Below are 22,887 nucleotides of genomic sequence, written 5' to 3'. Positions count from 1 at the left end.
ACTTCATGTTTGGAATATTAGATATGGTTGCTACAGATTAATGACTAGATGGACAATGGTACAGTTATATGAAATATTCTCTATCCGCTGTAAGAATGAAGTCAATGTACACAAAAGCACGTGACATGTAACAAATCCTATTGGTTATTCCAATCTCATCTGTGAAGGAATTTTTGTACCTAGGAATATAGTGCATGCGGTAAAGCAATATCACTGAATATATCTACTTCATTGAGGTTGTGGAACCTTGTATTAGTAGCTTTACAGCTACGACTAATATCTTTATGGTCAAGATAAGATCCCAACTACCAAATAGGGAAGGAACTATTTGTCAGAAGTCATATGGTTTTGTTTACATAAACTTAGTTCTTACAGTGAATGGGAAATGGTTCCAATATGAAAAACTTTATATCTAACTGAAAGAAGTAACAATCTTGACAATTTAAAAAAAAAAAAGCACTTATACGCCAAATAAAACAAAATACGCATTACAGAAAATATTGACAAAATATGTAACATAAAATAGGTTACATTTCACTGGTAAACAAGATTTTACTTATTGTTGTTTTTTGATGAATTTTTATAGATTTTGACCTGCTGAATACAAATCAGGCATTATTTTTAACATAGTGTAATTATTTTGGACAGTACCCAAAGTGAGGGAAGGATGTGGGGTGATGGTATCGCCCGCAAGAAAAAAATTCGCAAAGCATATCCCTCTGCTGTCTCATTGGTCACTGTGTTAAACTATGGGCTTACCTCAAGGTTTAACCAAACATCCCCCAATAACATTTTCCACTTCCGAGTGCTGATTTTTAGAACATACCTCTTCCTCTTACTTCTCAAAGTTCTGGTTTAGCCAGAATAACATGTATGTATTTACTGCAAAATATATTAAATGGCAGTTCAGTTATTGTGTGTAAATACTTACTCATGTGCGATATTCAATCTGCGCAGTGTAGTTGTTTTCCTTGTGAGTATAAATAATTTGCTTTCAGCTTGTGGTGCTTTAACAATAGTACATCAGAGTGTAAATTGTGTTACTCTGGTTATTCTGTGATGAAAGGTAAATGAATCCTATCCACGGACACTTATGCAGTTACTCTCATGTTTCATTCTTCTACTTTTCATTTTTTATATCATATATGTATACTGTACTTAAAATGACTTCATTATCATAACCAACAAATGAAAGTACTGAATTGCTGACAGTTACATTTTTGTGTCGTCATAGTGAATCATTTCACATTGATGTATTGTGTTTGTTTATGTTGATGTAACTTACCTAATTAGTTGCCTCATAATTTTATTTTAATAACAAAGTCCACAATGCTTGTAACATGTTTAGTGGAGGGACTTAAATTAAACTTTAATAATGTATCATGGTTGAAATTAATTTCTTGTATGATTCAAATAGATTTGTTGACACTACAGAGAATACACTGGCATGTTTGTAACCAGAAAGCCCAAATTATGAAGAATCCATTGAAAAATCATCAAACTCAAAGTTGATTAAAATTTGTATACCAGTACTTCTGACAAAAGCTGTTAACAAAACAGTTATTTCTTAAATATGCCTCTTCACATTTGCATATAAGTCCTCAGTTAAGTTTTTATACAACACGTAAAAAGCCTTAGGACCGATTTTCCTGTGCTATCTATTTGTATAACATTTTTCTCATTTTATGTTAATTTTACACCTTTCTATACTATTCGTAACAACCGAGGTAAAAGAGAAATTGATGAAGGAGCAAAGAGGAATGAAATACCCAAGGTACTCCAAAACTGAACCTGTGACCCATGGGTTCATAGCATGCCACCACAGAGAACAGTGCCTCTGTCCTGTAGCAGAGACGAAGTGAAAAAAAATTGTTTTAACCGACACATACAATTTACCAATTAAATAGCTAACATTTCATTAAGAACTTGTTAAGAATAATAGACACACTGGATTCTATGATGTGTATTTGTTTGGTGCTGCCAACTGGTGGCTAAGTGTAGAACTTATCAATGTTGGTGAGTAGTATGTGTGGTATATCACCGAGTATTCTGTGTTATCAGTAGACAGGAAGGTTAGGCACTAAAAACATATAAAATAGGCAGGCAAATAAGCACTTATACTTTTCAAAATAGGCAATAAAAAGGCAATGAAATTTAACTCAAAATAATGAAGATAAACATACGAAAAGAAATAGGTGTTTAAAAAATATATAAACATACCTGCACATTATGTAGATTTTCAGCGAAAAATGCAGGCTCGACCAGGACTCGAACCCGGGTCTCTGGCAATCCGTGCCATTGCTCTACCACAGAGCTACCGAGCCGGCCTGACTTTCCCTGCATTTTCGCTGGCTCTGTTTTACCTGTGTGAAATCGTCTCTGCAAGTGCTACTCCTGTGTGCGCCTAATTTAATGGATTGACATCTCTACGCTGGGAGGAACCAGGCAACGTCGACGTCTATAGTGTTTCAAAGGCAACAGATCCCGTTGCAGTAGCACTTGCAGAGACGATTTCACACAGGTAAAACGAGCCTGCATTTTTCGCTGAAAATCTACATAGTACAACTCCTGTGTGCGCCTAATTTAATGAATACCTGCACATTCTTTATAATTGCTTAAAATAAACCAGGAGTTCATCATTATAGACAGCAAAATAATGAAGATAGACATACGAAAAGAAATAGGTGTTTAAAAAATATATAAACATACCTGTACTTCTTTATAATTGCTTAAAATAAACCAGGAGTTCATCATTACAGACAGCAGGCCAATATTGTACTTAATAAAATCATAACACCATTAATCCTTGTTTCCATGATATGAAAAACTCACTATGATGACGAAGGCAGAAATTTATTTTATTATAAAACATAAACTAAACGTAACGTTTCAACCTTCTAGCAAGGTCTTCTTCAGACTATGTACCAAGTACCAATGTAACAAGGTACAAAACAGGACGATATATATATACACAAAAATTACTCCCCTCCAGACTATTAGAAAGTTGTTCTGGAACATTCTAGCAGTGGCTTTCCCTTGTCAACTGTACTTTCACCTGAAAGGTGATTTAGCTAAACATTTTCATTCATCTGGAATGTGGTTGGACTCTTATCTCACCCTCTTTTTCCTTCATTCTTCTTCCTTCTCCTTTCCTCTTTCTCTCTTGTCCTTTCCACTCTTTCTTGTCTTCCGGACATGACAGAGTGGGATGAGGCTAAGCAGATAGTAAGGCAGAAGAGAATACTACTGAGAAAATGGAAATAGGCCAAGGAAATAGAAAAGAAAGGTGAAGAAGACACAATTAACTGGAATGGGGGACTGAAGATAAACAAAGAATGCAGAAGGTGTTAGAAAGAGAGGAAAGGACAAGAGAAAGAGGAGAGAAGAAGGAAGAAGAATGAAGGTAAAAGAGCGTGAGATAAAGCGTACAACCACATTCCAGATGAAAGAAAATGTTTAGCTAAATCACCTTTCAGGTGAAAGTACAGTTGACAAGGGAAAGCCACTGCTAGAATGTTCCAGAACAACTTTCTAATAGTCTGGAGGGGAGTAATTTTTGTGTATATATAGCATCCTGTTTTGTACCGTGTTACATTTGTACTTGGTAATAGTCTGAAGAAGACCTTGCTAGAAGGTTGAAATGTTACGTTTAGTTTATGTTTTATAATAAAATAAATTTCTGCCTTGGTCAGCATATTGAGTTTTTTAATAAATCACTGCAAACAGGAGTCACATCAGCCCAAAATTTTCCATTGTATAATGGCTACACGCAATAGTCTGACAAAATAAATTGTTGGCTACTTCCAACCAGTACGCAAATTATTTAAATATACACTTTGTCACTGCACACAGTGTTATTTTAGTTAAAAAATTTACACTATATATTCCACACAGCAGTTCGAACTAAGAACCTGTTTAAATGCATTTCAACTTTGTACTGTACGGTTTGGCAGTCTCTGAATAAGAAGCACTAATTGTGATTGCACATCACAACAAGGTATTTCTTCAGGTGATCAACCGATAAGTTATATCTGCGATCGGACAACACAGTTTTTAGAATTGAAAAAGATCTTTCAACCTCCACAGATGTTACCGGAGCATACTTAAAGCACGCGAGAACATGTGGATCTAACTCAGTTTGTATATTTTCACCTTTCAGAACTTGTAGAATTGCCCTTAATTTGTCCAAGTCCTTATTAGCTGCAATAACTCGCTGACATTTCTCACGAACAGCCTGACCTTTAGCACCTGATACAGCACAAATTTGGTCAACTGCAGAATGAAAACGGTCCATAGAATTTATCAGTGTTTCACTTCTCTCTTCCAGTAATGTTATTGTCTGGCAAATTTGAATAATGGGTGGTGATGAATCCTAAGTCGTTTCGCACAACAGAATTGTTCAAAAGATGCTGTGTTACGCGAATTGATGTTGCATCATCTTCAGATAGGGAATTAATTACTTCAGCCACATTCTGATAGTTGGTCGCGTAACATACTGCAGCAGATAACCAAGTACCCCATCTAGTTAGTATTGGCTATGGAGGAAAAAGCAAGTTCAGGGACTGTTTCTTTATACAAAAGAACCCGGGATGGTGCTTTGAGGAATATTTTCTTAGCATTGGAAATTAAAGAGTCAACTTCAGGAAATGAAACACGAATTTCCTCTGCAACTCGATGGAGAGCATGCGCGAGACATGTTAAGTGCAGCATAGCGGGGAAAAGTTTAAAGAAAATGCCAAAATAGGCAATATCTGGCATTTATGAAATAATATAGGCAATATCATATGAAATAGGCAAAATTAAATTGCCTTTAAATGAAGCTAATCCCTCCCCCCTGGCCTTCGCAACATTCGTTTTAATCATATCTCTAACAGGAAAGAATAGGCATTTTGCCTAACATCTGGTCTCTAGTTATCAGTCTCGACTGCATGGACGTTGATTTTTCTTGTTAGTTTTTTTTTCTGTCTGTAATATTCTTTTGTACGCTAAACAGAATATATGCTAGTGCTTGAAATTGATACCTTGACTATTTCTTCAAATAACTTTAACAGGTTATGGGCACCAGGACACGTTGTGCATGAAAGTTTTGAAGTTTGTTTCATCGTGAGTGCACACGTAAAAATGGCTGCATGCAGTGAATACAAAGTATCCATCGATAAACTTGAAGGTCCTGATGATTGGGCAAAATTGAAGTGGCATATGAACATGGTGTTGCATGCATATGGACTTGAAACAATTGTGGACGTTTTGCGAAAATTTGTTTCATTGCCGGTAGAACCAACGAGCAAACCGAAGGCAGCATTCGCGGAATGGCAAAAAGACAATACAAAAGCAGCAAGTGTAATAGCCGGTGCATTAAGCAAACCGATTGCAGAACTCGTGTTGACGTGCAATCATGCAAAATAACTGTGGGACAAATTGTGTGCCAGGTTTGAGCACAGCAGTTCAGAATGCCTGAACATGCGAATCCAGCGTGATGAAAAAGAAGACATTAGTGCACATGTGGCCAAGTTCTAAAAACTATTTGTGGACTTAAATGATGAACTAAAGAAACACGATGAAAATACATTATCTGAACGTATGTTGAATGGTCAAATTTTGTCAACTTTAGGTAAGGAATATGATCATTTCAAGGATCTGTGGGACACAATTCCAGCAGAAAACCAAACTTTGAACTTACTTATTCAGAAGTTATGTGCCATTGAACTGTGTGATATCCAAAGTGAAAAGACTACTCTGAAGCTACACTTTATGCACATGGTGTAAGTAAAAGTAAAACCAAAGCGTGTGAATATAAAAGGGACAGTTCCAAGAAATTTGGAAAAAATAGTGTTGATCGTGCTAAAAAAAAGTATCCTTGCACTAAATGCAAGCAGGTAGGTCATTGGGCAGCAGAATGTCCACAGAAAAGGAAAACTAGCAGTTAGTGGTGATGCATTTTTTTCATGTGTAATGGGGGCATCAGTTGGTAAAAACATTAGTGCAGATAGATGGTATTGTGATAGTGGTGCATCAAAACACATTACTCCAAACAAACAGTACTTTACTTTACCAAATTTGCAGCTCCTAAAATATTTTTTTTAGAAAGCAAAATATAATGACGCAGGCACATGGACAAGGTACAATTAAGATTCAGTTTTGTCGTGATGGTGCTTGGCATGATGCTGAAATGAGAAATGTGCTCTATGTATCTGATGCAAGTGCACATTTATTTTCAGTAAAAGCAGCTACACAGAATGGGTATAGCATTACAGTGAACAATAGGTGTATTACCATTCGTAATTCAAAAACTGGTAATGTAGTTATGAATGGGTTTGTCAGTAATGGACTGTATGCTTTAAACATGCATGTTGTGAAGCCTAAGCATGCTGTACAACAGGGGCGGTGCCAGAAATTTTCGACCGGGTGGGCAGAAGCTGTATATTGATAGACTCGCGTACTGTCGACGTGGCCTTTGGCCACGTCTTGTACGCTCGCATGCGTGACCTTCGGCCACGTTGTGATCGCAATTATGTTTTAGATGGGGTTCCTCAATGATCTTAATGACTTTGAAAATGTCTGTATGTTGTATTGGATGATGGGGAACATGTGTACAAGTTCGCTAATTTGAAAAGTTTAGAAAGTAACTTTATGTGTGTATGGGCTCTAATAAGGTACAAATATTCAAACTATTATTGTCTATTTTCTTAATAATGAACTGAGTAAGTAATAACCGTTTCAAGATAAGTAGTTGGATGTTTTACTTAATCGAATTCAATAGCGACTAAATTGAGAATGCAATATTTACGTATTTTGTTATTTTCACATTTTTGAACGTAATTGGATAATAACTGTTTTCCGTCATTCCCCCCAAATTCCTACCTTGCTTCTGTAATAAATTATGATGCTCGTATTTTGAAATTCGAAAAGTCTAGCATAATTCCCTTACAGTAGTTTTCGGGGTGAAAATAAACATTCTTTAAGTTCCCTAGCAACGTCCGTTTCCATGGACAACAACGGGCACGGCAAGCTCTAAGGAATTGCATGTCATTATACTCCCTAAACATTTAGTTGAAACAAGCACGATGTAGATATTTACGCATTGAGTATAACAATATATATGTAATTGTATCTGGGCTGAAACTCCTTATTATGTAGATGTCACTCTTGTTTCAGGCACCTATTCAAAACCATGAGTTCATTCATCTGTGTGCTAATGATCTGTGAGAAATATAATGTATCTCGACAATTAAGAATTGAAGGAAACAATGTGTGCGAAAGAAATGCCCGTGGCAACGGTTGCTAAGGACGTGAAAAAAGGGCATTTTCACCCTTAAGGAAGGGCCGATTGAGCGATTTTTGAATTTTCTCGGACTTTTGGGACGATTTCATGGGGGGTCGTAATCGGGCGTTTTTCGCCTCCGGGGCTTCCTTCATGGAGAACATTTATGTCAGTGAGTGAGTGAGTGGTGGGATTGGGGCTATCTATATATTGGACTCGCGTACTTTCGACGTGGCCTTTGGCCACGTCTTGTACGCTCGCATCCGTGACCTTGGGCCACGTTATGGGCGTAATCATATTATAGATGGGGTAAAATGTCTGCATGTTGTATTGGAATTGGATGAAAGGGAACAAGCGTATAAGTTCGCTAATTTGAAAAGTTTAGAAAATAACTTTATGTGTGTATGGGCTCTAATATGGCACAAAAATTCAAAGTATTATTGTCTATTTTCTTAATAATAAACTGAGTAAGTAATAACCGTATCAAGATTATTAGCTGGATGTCTTGCATAAACGAATTGAATAGCGACTAAATTGAAAATTCAATATTTACGGCTTTTGTCATTTTCACATTTTTAAATGTAATTGGAAAATTATTGTTTTCCTTTATTTCCCTCAAATTCCTACCTTGCCTCTGTAATTAATTCTGACGCTTGAATTTTGAAATTCGAAAAGTCTAGCATAATTCACTTACAGTATTTTTCGGGGTGATAATAAACTTTCTTTAAGTTCCCTAGCAACGTCCGTTTCCATGGTGAACAACAAGCACCGCAAACTCTTTAAATAATTGTTTGCTATTATACCTCTAAACATTTAATTAAAACAAGGACGATGTAAATATTTTCGCACTGAGTTTACTAATATAAGTACCTATACGTAATTGTACCTGGGCTGAAACTGCTTATGTAGTAGATGTCACCCTTGTTTGAAATACCTTTTCTAACCAGGAGTTGATTCATCTCTTATTGATCTGTGAGAAATATAATGTATCTCGACAATTAAGAATTGAAGGAAACAATGTGTGCAAAAGAAATGCCCGTGGCAACGGTTGCTAAGGACGTGAAGAAAGGGCATTTTCACCCTTAAGGAAGGGCCGATTGAGAGATTTTTTAATTTTCTTGGCCTTTTGGGACGATTTCATGGGGGGTCGTAATCGGGCGTTTTTCGCGTCCGGGGCTTCCTTCATGGAGAACATTTATGTCAGTGAGTCAGTGAGTGAGTGGTGGGATTGGGGCTATATATATATTGGACTCATGCACTTTCGACGTGGCCAAGGCCACGTCTTGTACGCTCGCATGCGTGACCTTCGGCCACTTTGTGGGCGTAATCATATTATAGATGGGATAAAATGTCTGCATGTTGTATTGGATGAAGGGGAACAAGTGTATAAGTACGCTAATTTGAAAAGTTTAGAAAGTAACTTTGTGTGTGTATGGGCTCTAATAAGGTACAAATATTCAAAGTATTTTTGTATATTTTCTTAATAATAAACTAAGTAAGTAATAACCGTTTCAAGATTATTAGCTGGATGTCTTGCATAAACGAATTCAATAGCGACACTAAATTGGAAATGCAATATTTACGTCTTTTGTCATTTTCACATTTTTAAACGTAATTGGAAAATTATTGTCTTCCTTTATTTCCCTCAAATTCCTGCCTTGCCTCTCTAATAAATTCTGACGCTTGAATTTTGAAATACGAAAAGTCTAGCATATTTCACTTACAGTAGTTTTCGGGGTGATAGTAAACTTTCTTTAAGTTCCTTAGCAACGTCCGTTTCCATGGTGAACAAGTACCGGAAACTCTCTAAATATTTGTTTGTTATTATACCTCTAAACATTTAATTAAAACAACCACGATATAAATATATTCGCATTGAGTTTACTAATATAAGTACCTATACGTAATTGTACCTGGGCTGAAACTGCTTATGTAGTAGATGTCACCCTTGTTTGAAGCACCTTTTTTAACCAAAAGTTGATTCATCTTTTGTTGATCTGTGAGAAATATAATGTATCTCGACAATTAAGAATTGAAGGAAACAATGTGTGCAAAAGAAATGCCCGTGGCAACGGTTGCTAAGGACGTGAAAAAAGGGCATTTTCACCCTTAAGGAAGGGCAAAGTGAGCGATTTCTTAATTTTCTCGGCCTTTCGGGACGATTTTATGGGGGGTCGTAATCGGTCATTTTTCGCCTCCGGGGCTTCCTTCATGGAGAACATTTATGTCAGTGAGTGAGTGAGTGGTGGGATTGGGGCTATATATATATTGGATTAGGGTGGGCAGGTATAAATATCAGGCCATATTTATACAAAAAGTGAAAGAGGAGAGAAGAAACACTCACCGGACACAGAAAAAATTCAAATTTTCGTGATGGTATGTCACATCTTCAGGAGTAGAGAGACATTGTAGTACTTGGTGACAAGAAAAAACTTCCTTCTTGTCACCAAGTACTACAATGTCTCTCTACTCCTGAAGATGTGACATACCATCACGAAAATTTGAATTTTTTCTGTCCGGTGAGTGTTTCCTCTCTCTCCTCTATTACTTTTTATTTAGCCCTTGTGGCCCTCCTCCCTTTTATCCTATATATATATATACATATATATGCATGTAAGACACATATGTACGACATACATGCATATGTATCCCCCTTCTCTCTTACACTCCCAATTTCTCTTCACTTCTTTTCCCGTTCCTTTCCACGTTTTCTGTTTTACTCCCTAATGCCTTGTATCTTTCTTTCTCAGCTTGTTACATCATTCTCCCTTTCACTTTATCTCGTTCCATTCTTCAAATGTTTCTCCTATAGATCGACCACAAAAAAAAAAAACCTTGGGACGAAAAGTCCCCACACAGCTTTCCCTTCTTCCCTCCACCTCGGGCCATAAGGAAGCATGGTCCACCCTCCCCCCTCCGCTACTTGCGGGAGTACGGTGCACAGGAGTCGCGGGTCTGCACAGGTTGTTTTGCTCGTGGTTCCACTATAACTGCCATGCACACACACACATAACATGAATGTGTGTGTGAGTTTGGTGTCTTTCTTCTTTCTTTTCTAATCTATTCTCTCATCTTGCTCCAATTCTTTGTCTCCGATGGACACAATTATTTCAAGGAAGTATTTGTGTGTGCGCAGCCATACGTTGTAATCACATTATTTCCTTCATGTCAACGTAGTGAAATAAATGTGAATTGGTTGCATCACATTTTTCCTTCAAGTGCAAAAATACAAGGCACATACCGACTCCACTTTATATATTAGGCGACAGTGATAGAAATTGCGAAGGATTAAATTACATTTTCGTAATTTAAATGCATGTTCCTGATCATATTATTTTCATCACATAAGTTTTTGACTGAAACTTGGGGGTTAATGTCACTTTCCTTAGCTTACAAAGTTATTACAACTGAAAAATGTATCTGAATGTTTGCAGTAACGGCTACCGGGTGCCAAAACTTGGTGGCAAGGACAGTTTACTTTTTTGGTAGGAAAGTCTTAGCATTAAGAGGCCATAGTGCGGGTGCAACAATGGCAAAATGGCAGGGGGGTGGGACTCTCCCCCTTGCTCCTCCTAATCGCCGCCCCTGGATATTTGGATTAAAATTAATGTCTTATTTTGAATGTAAACAAACACACGCGGAAAAACCCTTTTTTTCATTCTGCATAAAGTATCCCCAAGCTTATGAAAGACTATTTTGACAACATATCGCCCAAAAGTAATAATCAAGTAACATTGAAAAATCTGTGAGCTAAGTTGTTATTAGTTTTCTGAAGTTAGTCTTGGTTACTCGTGCGGAAGAAGTGATACACGTAAGGTTAGATGAAGACATGTACTGAGGTGACAAATAGTTTACATTTTGTAGAATGTGATTTTGGATAGAAGGAATTCATCGAAAATGATCACCATACCCGGTAATCTCTTTTTCACAGACGACTTGGATTGTATGGCGTGACCTTTTCGAAAGTGCACAAATGTCAACCTCTATCCTGCATACCCTGGAAACTTTAATCTTGCAGGCGAACGAGTCTCTGGCACCTGGAACCACAGTCAAAATAATAATTTGTGGGGGGTTGTATTTTCAATGTCTGCGTGTATTTTTTCCCCCTTCGTCACTTTCATCTAATCACCATTGAACCTCATTGTCACCATTAGCCAAAATTAGTAAAAGTGACCACATAGAACAAATCAGTTGGATCGGCAACAACTTACTCTTCCAAAAGTGGAGTTTCATTAGTTCATACCCTTCGAAAGTTGAGGTGGTAGTTTCAATTTCACATTGTTTCATTCTTGGATCAAGGCAGCTAACTCCATGAACAATAACGGTGTTTTCCGAAAGTCTCAAATATTGGTATCTGGCAATACACCCTCTTAAATGAACGCATCTTTTATGGTGATAATATTACATGTTCCCTGCGAGTTTTTTCTGTAATTTTTCTTCTTTCCTCCAATGCATAACGTTGTTGCCTTATAATGAAGAGGTTGTGGTTTCCACTGCCCCCTCCCCTGGTGGAAGCACAAAGCACACTTGTTCGGACTCCACTTTAAACTGTAGGTTTAGTCCCGATTAGCCTATCTGAGCATAAAATTAGACTTAAAAAAATAAACAAAATTTTTCTTATGGATACTTCGTAACTTTTCTTCTTTACTTCGTCTACATCTACAGTTCTGTTGACCTTTTCGGCTAAACCTCTGATGGTTCTAAAGTTTAAACCATTCTCATCATGATTGATTAGTTCTCTGATGCCCTCAAAACAAAGCATCCTTTCCAACACCTTCTTTTAATTCTACGTAAGTTAATCAAAAGAAATATCCCATGATTACGTAACTGATAGGCAAAATAAGCGGCGGCGATTAGGGGGAGAGCAAGGGGGAGGGCAATTGCCCCCCAATTTTGGTCACTTTTGTCCCCGAACTATGCTAAACCTTATCTACAAAGGAAAAGATACTGCCTTTGCCCCCTCAGTTTAGGCACGTGCCCCTCCGGTTTTGGAACCCAATCCCCGCCACTGGGCAAAATTTTTGTGTGGAACTAAGATTTCTAGGACTTCTGGAATTTCATTGTAGAACTAATTAAAAAGTCGAAATAATTATTGTGTTGCTGGAGGAAGCAACGCTGAGGTTTTAATTTGTTTATTTAGAGATTATTTTAATCATACGCAGGGCAGGAGCTTACAACACCAAGACCCCACCCCTATCCCCTCCACAGCTTCAGTTATAACTTTTCGCCAAGCTACATGAGGTGGTTAGTTATACGTATTTCTACATTTTTTCATCACATCCGAAGTACCTAATCTTTTCGGTACTTTTCAAAACAGTTTTTTCCCCAGTGAAGGCCCGGAGCTGCAGCCCTCAAGCTCACCCTAAATCCTGATCTCATTTTGACTATACCTCGCATAATTTTGCACCTCCTACGCCCACTAGTTGCTTCTAATCATAGATGTATTCAATTGGTCACAGTTTTCTTGTTTCAAGATCTCGAGTAATTCCTTTTGCTTTTTAATGACAAAGTTAAATCAGCTTTTTGGGATGATGATATGTGAACATTTCTAGTATATATAATATTCATTAGTAAAATATACATGAAATGAACACCAGAATACACTTATTTATTGCAACATTCATATACAGAGGTTGTTTGCTTTAATATCCAACCATTTTCGATTCGGTGCTGCCACCTGGTGTATCATGCTGGAACTATGGGTCTGCTGGAGGGAGCATTGTTGTGTCTGACCTTGTAGGTGTGTGTGAGTGTTGGTAGTGAATGTTATTAAATGGTGCCGAAAATCAACCGGTATTGGGAGGGTTACGTAATGGCCCTTTTCCATGCTAAGTTTTCATACGTACGTATTGTGAAACAGTGTCGGGAGAATGGGTTAACACTCAGGGTGACTACTGCGAACGCTATTGTGGCCCGTTACACACAACAGTCTCTCCTTGCGAAACATTCACCCATGAAACCACCAGGAGAAGGGCTGCAAGCAAAGTGTCACCCGTAGTGCGAAGGGGGATCCGTCGATTGGCGTGCCAAGAAAATCCCCCCACTCAACGTGATATGGCTCACAGATTTCACCTCGCACTGCCAATTGTGAACAAAACAATTCGCAAGCACCTCAGGTTGAAGTGTGTGCGGAAGGCCCGTGTACACCACCTTCTACCGCGTCACATTGCCGAACGTAAGACGAACTGCAGGAAACTGTATGAAAGTACCTGGCGGGTTCCAAATGGAAGAAAGTTGTCACAATGGATGAATCATATGTCCATCTCACTGCTGGTGGTCACATTCGGGAGATCACATACCGTGACAAGGGGCACAGCAACTTTGTTCGTCAGTGCAGGGAAAGTTTCCTTCGTGGCTTTATGGTTGTGATGGTATTCGGATATGAGGGTAAGTTGATGATACGCAAGGTGGACAAAAACGTGAAGGCCAGATACTTCCAAGACTCCATTCTGACACCTATTGGAGAGACATCCCACAATTGTATGGAATGGACGAGAACCAGATGATGATCCATATGGACAAGGCATCGAGTCATACTGCCAGAACATCACTACGTTTTCAACAGGAAATGGCAGAGGAATTAGGAATTTGTGTCATTCCATTTGAAGACATTCCTGTGAAAAGCCCAGATGCCAGTCCAATGGAGTTTTGTGCATTTGGACTGTTGAAACAATGTCTTCAACATCGCTGCCCACGCACCCTGGATGGTCTATGGAAAGCTTACAGGGAGAAGTGGGACAGAATTCCCATGCCTGTCCTGCGCCGGAGCTTGCTGCAATGGAAACAGCGATGCCGGGCGATAGTCCACAATGCTGGGGGTCCAATAGAACATGATCGGTGGTGGCGGTGTGGTATCTCTTAAGGTGAGTCCCCCGTCAAAAATGGTCGGATATAAAGCAAACTACCTTCTGTATATCTAAGTATATGTACTTAGGTTAGGGCTTTATGGGCTGAAGCTTGTAATACTGCAGTGTATATCTTGAATCGTACAGGAAAATCACCAGTTTATGGTAAGGCACCTTACGAACTCTGGTATAGACGAGAAGTTGGTAAGCTTGAGGATTTATGTATTTTTGGAACAGTGTTATGTTCATGTGAACAAGAATTTCCGTTCCAAATTTGACAATAAGGCTATTGTTGGGTTTCTTGTTGGTTATGTTAATGACAAGGATGGTTATCGGGTTTGGATCCCTTCGCAAAGGAAAGTAGTACTTAGTCATGATGTAAAATTCAAGGCTGAAATTACCTGTAAATTGCACCATGAACTACCATATCAGATGATAAGGAACTTCAAAATTCTAAAAAGAACATTAATGTTACTGTGACTGAATGTATGGAAGGAAAGAAGGAAGTACAATTTGACAACAGATCTTCAGAAGAAGAATATACCATATTGACATCCGAAGGAAGTGAAGTTCAACTAGTGCACACTGATGAAAGAAGAAGTGAATGCAGTAAAAAGAAACAGCTTGGATGGAAGGTGATGAATTTGTATGTATGACTGATGCAAAAAATAACAGTGGTACAGACCCAAATTCATATTCCGAAGCTGTTGAATCAAACAATCACAAGAAATGGATGGAAGCAATGTGATGGAAGCTATGCATGAAGAATTAGATTAATTGAAAGAAAATGAAACTTGGGATCTTGTTGATCGTCCTTCTAATGTTCAAGTACTGAACAATCGTTGGGTTTTTCGTGTTAAGACTTCAAGTGAAGGTTCTCCTCGTTTCAAAGCTAGATTAGTGGCTAAAGGTTTTGTACAGAAACAAGGAATTGACTACAGTGAAACTTTCAGTCCTGTAGCTCGCTATGATATCATTCGAATGATGTTAGCTTTGGCTGCTTCAAAACAAATGAAATTAAAACAGTTTGATGTAAAGACTACATTTTTAAATGGTATACTTGAGGAAAATTTGTATATGGAACAACCAGAAGGATTTGATGATGGAAGTGGGTGTGTTTGTTGTTTAACACGAAGTTTGTATGGATTAAAACAAGCTCCACGTTGTTGGAATAAAAGATTCATGCAATTTATGAAGAAAACTGGTCGCAAAAAATAAATAATTTGCAACGAGAATTTAAGATTTCTGTAGGATCACTGGAAAATTTCTTGGGAATGAGAATACAATTCAATGAAGATGGCTCGATTACCTTAAACCAGGAGGCTTACACAAAAAGGATTCTGGCACAATTCCAGACGGCTGAGTCTAATGCTGTGTCAACTCCAGTAGTCCGTGAAGTAGAAAATACTGAAGATGTTACCAGGAAGGTTCCGTATCGTGAAGCAGCAGGATGCCTTACTTATTTAGCTGCTGCATCTCGTACTGATATTGCATTCGCAGTAACAGTACTGGAAAAGCCTTCTTCTTGGGATTGGAGCAATGTGAAGCATATTTTCAGATATTTGAAAGGAACAGTGGATTTTAGCATAACATACAAAAAAGGAAATTCACAACTGAAGGTCTTCAGTGACGCTGATTTTGCTGGTGACAAGACGACAAGAAGCCCAACAACAGGTATTGTTGCTACATTTGCTGGTGAAGCACTTTCTTGGACAAGTCAATTGCAGAAGGTGGTGGCACTTTCTACAACTGAAGATGAAATAGTTGCTGCAAGTGAAGGAGCAAAAGAATTGGTGTGGTTGAAGCAACTTTTGTTAGAACTGTCACAGCTTTCGGAGTTGGATCCTCCACCAACACTCTATGTTGATAATGCCAGTGCAGTGAAGTTAGCTAAAAATCCAGAATATCATAAAAGGTCAAAACACATAGAAGTCAGACATTTTTATGTACGGGAAAGAGTGCTAAATTGTGACATTAAGCTAGAGTATATCAGTGGAAAAGAACAGTTAGCTGACCTGCTAACAAAACCATTAGAACGTGTTCACTTTAATATGTTGAGAAAGCCAATTGGTGTATGTAACTGATCTATTTTTTTGTGTGTTGATTTTGTCAATGCAGTGTTTGAAGGAAGTTTTAAGAATAATAGAAACACTGCATTCTATGTGTAATACAGGGGCGCCGACTTGTCAAAATTATTGGGGGGGGGGCTCTGATCACTGAAATAAATGAATGAATGACTCACTCCCTCCATTTTTTAAAAATAAAAATTACGTCTTCGTATACCAGTTTTTAAGCAGCTATTATATTCCTCATGCAAATGAAATGTAACATGAAAAACGTTTAGAAAATGTTTAAGACTTTTTATGTCTCTTGTGTCTGTTCATTTGTTTTTTAGATAACAATTAACATTTTTATTGAAAAGTATGTATTTACATTAAGAGATCAACCCTTACAGGTTTATGCCGACCTCGGTAGCCGAACGTTTTGGGTGGTCATCTCAACTCGCTTTGATCCAGAGGTCTCGGGTTCGAGTCCCGGCGAGGGCATGGGTGTGTTTGAATGTCCGCAACAGACATGTGATGGGTTACAAATAACCTTACTGTTGACGTACCCATAAAAATAACGAATATTTACAATATTTAACAGTTTTATTTAATTATTTACATAAATGCTAACACAAATCACAGGAAAAGAGTTTACTTTTTTGTTCTTGCTACAATATTTAACTTTTTAAATATAATTTTGCAATAATATAAAAATTGGATGTACACCAAGATATAAAGTGACATACGCAACAAAAACATATGAACATGATTTAAAAATAAAGCAAAAGTTGCTCTACGCAGTGGGTTATTTTTTTATGAACTCATTAACGAGCGGCCTCAGGTCCAAATTATCAAGCACAGTTTGATGTATGTGGAGTACCGCTGAGCTGCTTAGTCTCTTCTGCCTCATTGTAGATCTCAAATATGTCCTTAGTCAGCGAATAGCACTGAATGACCTTTCGGCTGTGGTTGTCGTCAGTGGCACAGTGCGGAGGACCATCATGAATTTGGCAACTTCAGGCAGAAGCTCCTGGAGGGTGCTGTCTTCCAAAAGAAACTTCCTTATGTCACGCATGGTAGTTAGAACCACTTTCTTCTGTTTGGCGATATCACCAAGCATGGACATGTGTAAGGAGAGCCTATCGGCATCCAAATCTTGGCGAAAGAATTCTCGCGTTTGCTGAAAGTTTGTTGTACAACTGTTCACAGTTGAGATGCATTCTTTCTCTACAGCTGTTATTTTTTGTAGTCCTGTAGATTCATGTCCTTGTTTAACACATGATTTTGCTGTGTCACACATGTCAGTGTATATTGATTTATAATACTATTTTGGAGTGTAGAACTTGTGATGTCTGGCAGCATCAGTATTTTCAAGTCTCTTAGGGACGTGACGTTGCCGGGGAATTCTGGCTCATCAACTAGGCTCGGTTTGCCCTCTGTGCATTTCAGTCAGAACTGCTCAAAACACATTCGCCTTTCTTGAAAGATGTCAGTCAAGTATTTTAGTTTTGATTCCACTTCTGTAGCACCAATGCGTGGAGACTGAATCTTACAGTTTACCTCTTCAATTGGACTCATTACATGGCAGTAGAGGGAGAGAAAGAAAAATGTCTTGAAGTGAAGCACATTTTGATGCTGCGTCAGTAGAATCTTCTTCAGAAAATTTCTCAAGAAAATTGAGAAGGTTTTCATAGTTCCTTAAGATCTGTTGCACACTGGAGGCTCTCAACGTCCACCGACGAGGGCAAAGTGGTCGCAGTCCAGTATGGCCAGCCTTCTCATTCACATCAATAATACCATTAAATATTTGCATTCTTTTAGGGGATTCCCAAACAGTCTTTAACAAGTCATTGGCTAAATTCATTATGTCATTGATTAATATATGTATAATAGTAAATAATAATTATATATTTAGTATATAGTAATAAGTCATGTGTTCTGATGTCTCCGATCATAGCACCCCAAAGTTGATGATTTAGCGGTCTCAGCCCCCCCAAACTTGATGGTCTAGAACATTTCAAATGTGTATTTAAAGTTAAGTTTATGTGGCACAATTCAGAGAACTTTACAAAAGAAGAAAAATAATACATTAGATCCTCTTAAGCAAAATTATTTGGGGGGCTCTGCCCCCACATCATTTACATTGGGGGGGCTCGAGCCCCCCTAAGCCCCATGGAGTCGGCGCCTATGGTGTAGTATTTGTTTGGTGCTGCCAACTGGTTGCTGAGTGTAGAACTTATCAATGTTGGTGAGTAGTATGTGTGGTAAATCACGGAGTATTCTGTGTTATCAGTCTCGACTGCATGGACGTTGATTTTTCTTATTTTTTTTGTCTGTAATATTCTTGTACGCTAAACAGAATATATGCTAGTGCTTGAAATTGATACTTTGACTATTTCTTCAAATAACTTTAACAGAACTTTATTAATTAATAATGAAATTTGCCTACAAAAAAGCAGTTGCATATTAGAAATTTATTTTACACAATGAAGGTATGTGAATTAAGCTTTTAGGCATGGCGACAAAGAAAGCAATGACAGAATTAAGAACTCATTACACTCAATAGAAATACCAGATTGATAAAACTATCAGCAATTTTAAACTAAAATGCACATACGTCCAATCAAATATTTACCTCATATCTATGAAATTCAAGTATCTAGCATGCAACAATTACTTCTAGCACACTGCTAGATGTAACTGTTGGCACAAATTTTGCTTGTTTTTGTTAGTGCATGTAATGTAACTACATTTTTTGTAGAATGAACTACCAGATAATATTCTACACAACTTTGAACGAGTGTAGACTCATAGTAGCATACCATTTCACCTTTTTTGTATTTGTTCTGCTTTATTGTGGAGGACACAGAACCTTCCGGAAGAGGAATTTTTGCATAAAAAATCATTATCGTTCTAACTTTCACTTCTCAAAAGAGCCTGATTATCTCCCTTTTCTTTAATTTCATTTAAACACTGTCCTACATTTTTTTCTACGTCACTGCCTGTTTGAAAACCACCAATACAAGTGAACTCATGTGCTGACTGGACAAGTACAGTGACAAAACTTGGGGTGCAAGCAGGCTGTGAGAAAATTGTGTTTGTTCCACTTTCAAAGTGTTTGTAGCAGACATCACAAATCGGAAGCACAAAACAAATTATATTTTTCTTAGTTCGAATGTGCGGTTCAAGGACATCCATCCAGCTTGCGCTTCCCTGTTCCTCACTCCCACTCCTTTGCATTCCCCATTCAGCACCCAATGAACAGGCAGAAGGCGTGTGTGTTGGTTGTGTTTGGAGGGGAACAGGCGACTGCTTGGGGAGACGATGCAGTGACATTGAAGTGCAGTTTGGAAATGAAAGAAGTATAGCAATAATTAACAGTTGAATGCTCCCAAACAAAACACTTTTTGTAACTTACATTTTAGTTTCATACATGTTTTTGTTTACTACTTCTTTCATGTTTTGAATTTATACACTCGAGCTAGGTGCACCTTCTGCATTCAAACAGTACTGACATTGGAATCAACTGTCAGCAACATGGGATATCCAATATACGGAATCACCAAAAATCTTATCCAATATACGGAATCACCAAAAATCTGACACCGGTCCAACCAGCAACGAGCAATGACCCTCGAAATAAATTTAAATTACTTAAATTTCTAAATATTTGCAGCAGTCCTTACCTGCACTAAAACAATGAGGCCTCCAGACCACGATGCTTGACTCAGGTAGTGGGCGTACTGTTTCTCTTCCTCTGTCAGGGCATCGAATGCTGTGCTGCACTCAAGTGCCACAACAGGCTGATCATTTGGCAGCACAAACTGAGAAACATCAGTCATTTTTGTTGCGAGGAGAACTGAAGGCTGACTCCTGAAATCAAAAATCACCTAATAAAAATATGTTCCACTTAATTTTAAGTACATGCTCATGTACATTTGTTGCTGGTCATACAATTTAATTTGTATGTTGTTAGTTCATCCAACATTTTACAGTAATAATTATTTTCATCCTATTTGGCCTCTCATGCCATCACTTTTGTCTTCAGCTGTAGTGTTTTGTGAAGTTTAACCTTGAGCTGGGAGAGCAGTAATTCCAGCAGTTGTAAACACCTTGAGGCAAATACCATGTGACAGCAATCAACATTTCTGAAAAACCAGATATTTCTCTTTGTTTCTTCATTTATATAAGTACAAAGGTATGATATACTTGAATTTCAATGCAATAAAAATGTAGAAAGTTTGTCAAAAGCTTGATTTTATTCTTCTTAAGAATTTTAAAGTGTAGATTAATATACAGAAAGTTGAGAATTCATAGAATGAGAACTATTCATCACAGAGCATTCAAGTTTGTTTTATTTTGGATCGACAAGTGCCGAGTGTAATGATAAATACGTTGTGCATTGTACTTAATAATTGAAATATTGTATTCATGTAGGCTATTTTTGTAGATAATAGTTAGATATTGTATTCCACTCTCTTCAATTAACATGTATTATTATAACTCGGTTTGTTAACTGTTGTATACACATATAATTTAGCGTTGACATGTTTTATGTTTATTTAAATTTCTGCACAATAATATTTATCAAACTGTAAATTTACAAACTCAAAGCAAGAAATGTAGAACACTGTAATTGGGCATTTGCCTGTTGTGTTTAATAATAAATAAATAAATCACTCTTATAGACTATTCCTTTTTTGGAGGAGTTGAAAAATTAAAATATAATAAAAAAAAAACTTTCCAAAAAATGCTTACAGTTGTTCTTGACATGGAATCTCATTTGAGGCTCAAAAGGGGTTTTATGCTTGAGACCACATATTATGTGAACAGGTGTTGCAAGCATTTAAGGATGGGGTCATTCCATGACATTCATTTTCCAGGGAAGGGGACACTGCCACCTTGCCTCACCGTGCCTGCATTTATGCAAACATTTAAAATTTTATGGTCTAAAAATTTGCTTTAATGATATTTTGAAGCTACATTCTTAGATTTTGAGTTAATTTGAAAAATATAAAATCCAGTAGACATTTTTAAAAATTTTCAGAAATAAATTTTCATATTTTCAGAAGACATGAAGCCATCAATTTCATTTCTGGGTAAGTTAAATTATATATCTAAGTTAATTTAAAAAATATTTGGGTTGGCATTGCAACTTTCCCTTTCAATGATAATTCAAATTTTAGTAAACCATGTTTTCTGTCAAAAAAAAAAATACATAATATTTTATTAATTAATAGTGTACTAAAATATAAATATGATATGCTGTGATATTTTTTTCTGGAATCCTTATTGTTGGGTTCACATTGTTGTGATGTATCAAAAAGATTGAATAATTTGTAGGGGAGATAGAATTATTTTTCTGAGACAGTGTATCTCACACTTGGAGGCTCTGGGAATGGAAGAAAAGATAAATCACTGAAAATTTGAGGGGCTATAAAAATGAAACCAGACAAGTTAGAGACAAAAAAAAAAACCTTATGTGGTTTCTCACCACCATGGTCTGTGTTTGCGATTGCCGTAACTGCTTCACCATACTGATTTTGTACAAATGCAGTAGACGTTATTTCTTGTAAATCCTTATATTTGAGGAATACACATGGTTAAATACACACACTAACAAATACAACTGAATTGTGGGTGCGCAACACACGTGCACGTCTTGGTTGAATGTTTCACTGCAGCCGAATGAGACTGTCTTGAGGCAGTGTTGCCCACTGTACTGTTTCACTGGCGTGCAGCAACTCCCACTAAATACATGATTAATGATTAAAACCTGTACATTCTCCCCCCTCCTTGATTTACTAAATAAACATAAAACACTACAACAAATTATTTCTCTGTAGGAAAAGGGATGAGTTTATGAATTGGTCTTCTAAATGTACCCTGAGTAGTGCGAACATTCACTACTTTTACAAGTTCATCAGATCCTGTGTAGACCTCTTCGATGACTCCAGTCCTCCATGTGAGGGGTGGAACATGGTCTTCCTTCATTAGCACCAGCATCCCTGGTCGGAGATTGGGTTTGGTTGTTGTCCATTTGGTTCTCTGCTGCAGGTTGTTGAGATAGTCCCTGGACCACTGCTGCCAGATGTGTTGGTAGATCCGTTGAATCCATTGCCACCGATCCAGACTATTTTCTGCTATATGTGCCACATCAAGCTCAGGAAAGGATGTTAGAGGACTACACCGATCCAAACGATTTTCTGCTATATGTGTCACATCAGGCTCAGGAAAGGATGTTAGAGGACTACCTATTAGGAAATGACCTGGGGTGAGATAAGTATTGTTAGTAGGGTCATTGGACATAGCAGCGATAGGACGTGAATTTAAACAGGCTTCGATTTGACAAAGCAAAGTTGAAAGTTCTTCAAATGTGACGTTCTGATTTCCAGCTGCTCTTCTTAAGTAGCACTTCATTAATTTTACCGCTGCTTCTTGCAGGCCATTGAAATGGGGCGCATGTGGAGGTATGAAATGCCATATGAATTCTTCTGATGCTGTATACTTGTGTATTTCAGCCTTTAATTCTTGAGACTCAAACAGTTGACACAATTGTTGTAGTTCGCTCCTACGAAGTTTGTTCCATTATCACTGTGTAAATTTCTACATTTTCCCCTTCTTGAAGTAAATCTCCTTAGAGCTGTGATAAAGGCAGATGATGTTAGATCTGAGACTAATTCTAGGTGTATAGCCTTTGTGCTGAGACAAACAAATACTGCTACATAACATTTTC

General features: G+C 37.6%; 1 protein-coding gene across 3 annotated transcripts in view; it reads right to left on the bottom strand.

Moving 5' to 3' along the window:
- The window catches only part of DppIII (dipeptidyl peptidase 3), a 119,667-nt gene that overhangs the window by 84,181 nt on the left and 12,599 nt on the right, over positions 1–22,887 (bottom strand). For all 3 annotated transcript variants that reach the window (XM_083118659.1, XM_083118660.1, XM_083118658.1), the window contains exon 2: positions 19,838–20,024. In XM_083118659.1, coding sequence (XP_082974785.1) covers positions 19,838–19,993 — 156 coding nt within the window. In that variant the 5' untranslated portion in view covers positions 19,994–20,024. The remainder of the gene's footprint in view (positions 1–19,837; positions 20,025–22,887) is intronic.

Source organism: Lepisma saccharinum, chromosome 3 (genome assembly GCF_977018435.1).
Source record: "Lepisma saccharinum chromosome 3, izLepSacc3.1, whole genome shotgun sequence".
Lineage (NCBI taxonomy): Eukaryota > Metazoa > Arthropoda > Insecta > Zygentoma > Lepismatidae > Lepisma > Lepisma saccharinum.
This window is presented reverse-complemented; position numbering and strand designations above follow the sequence as displayed.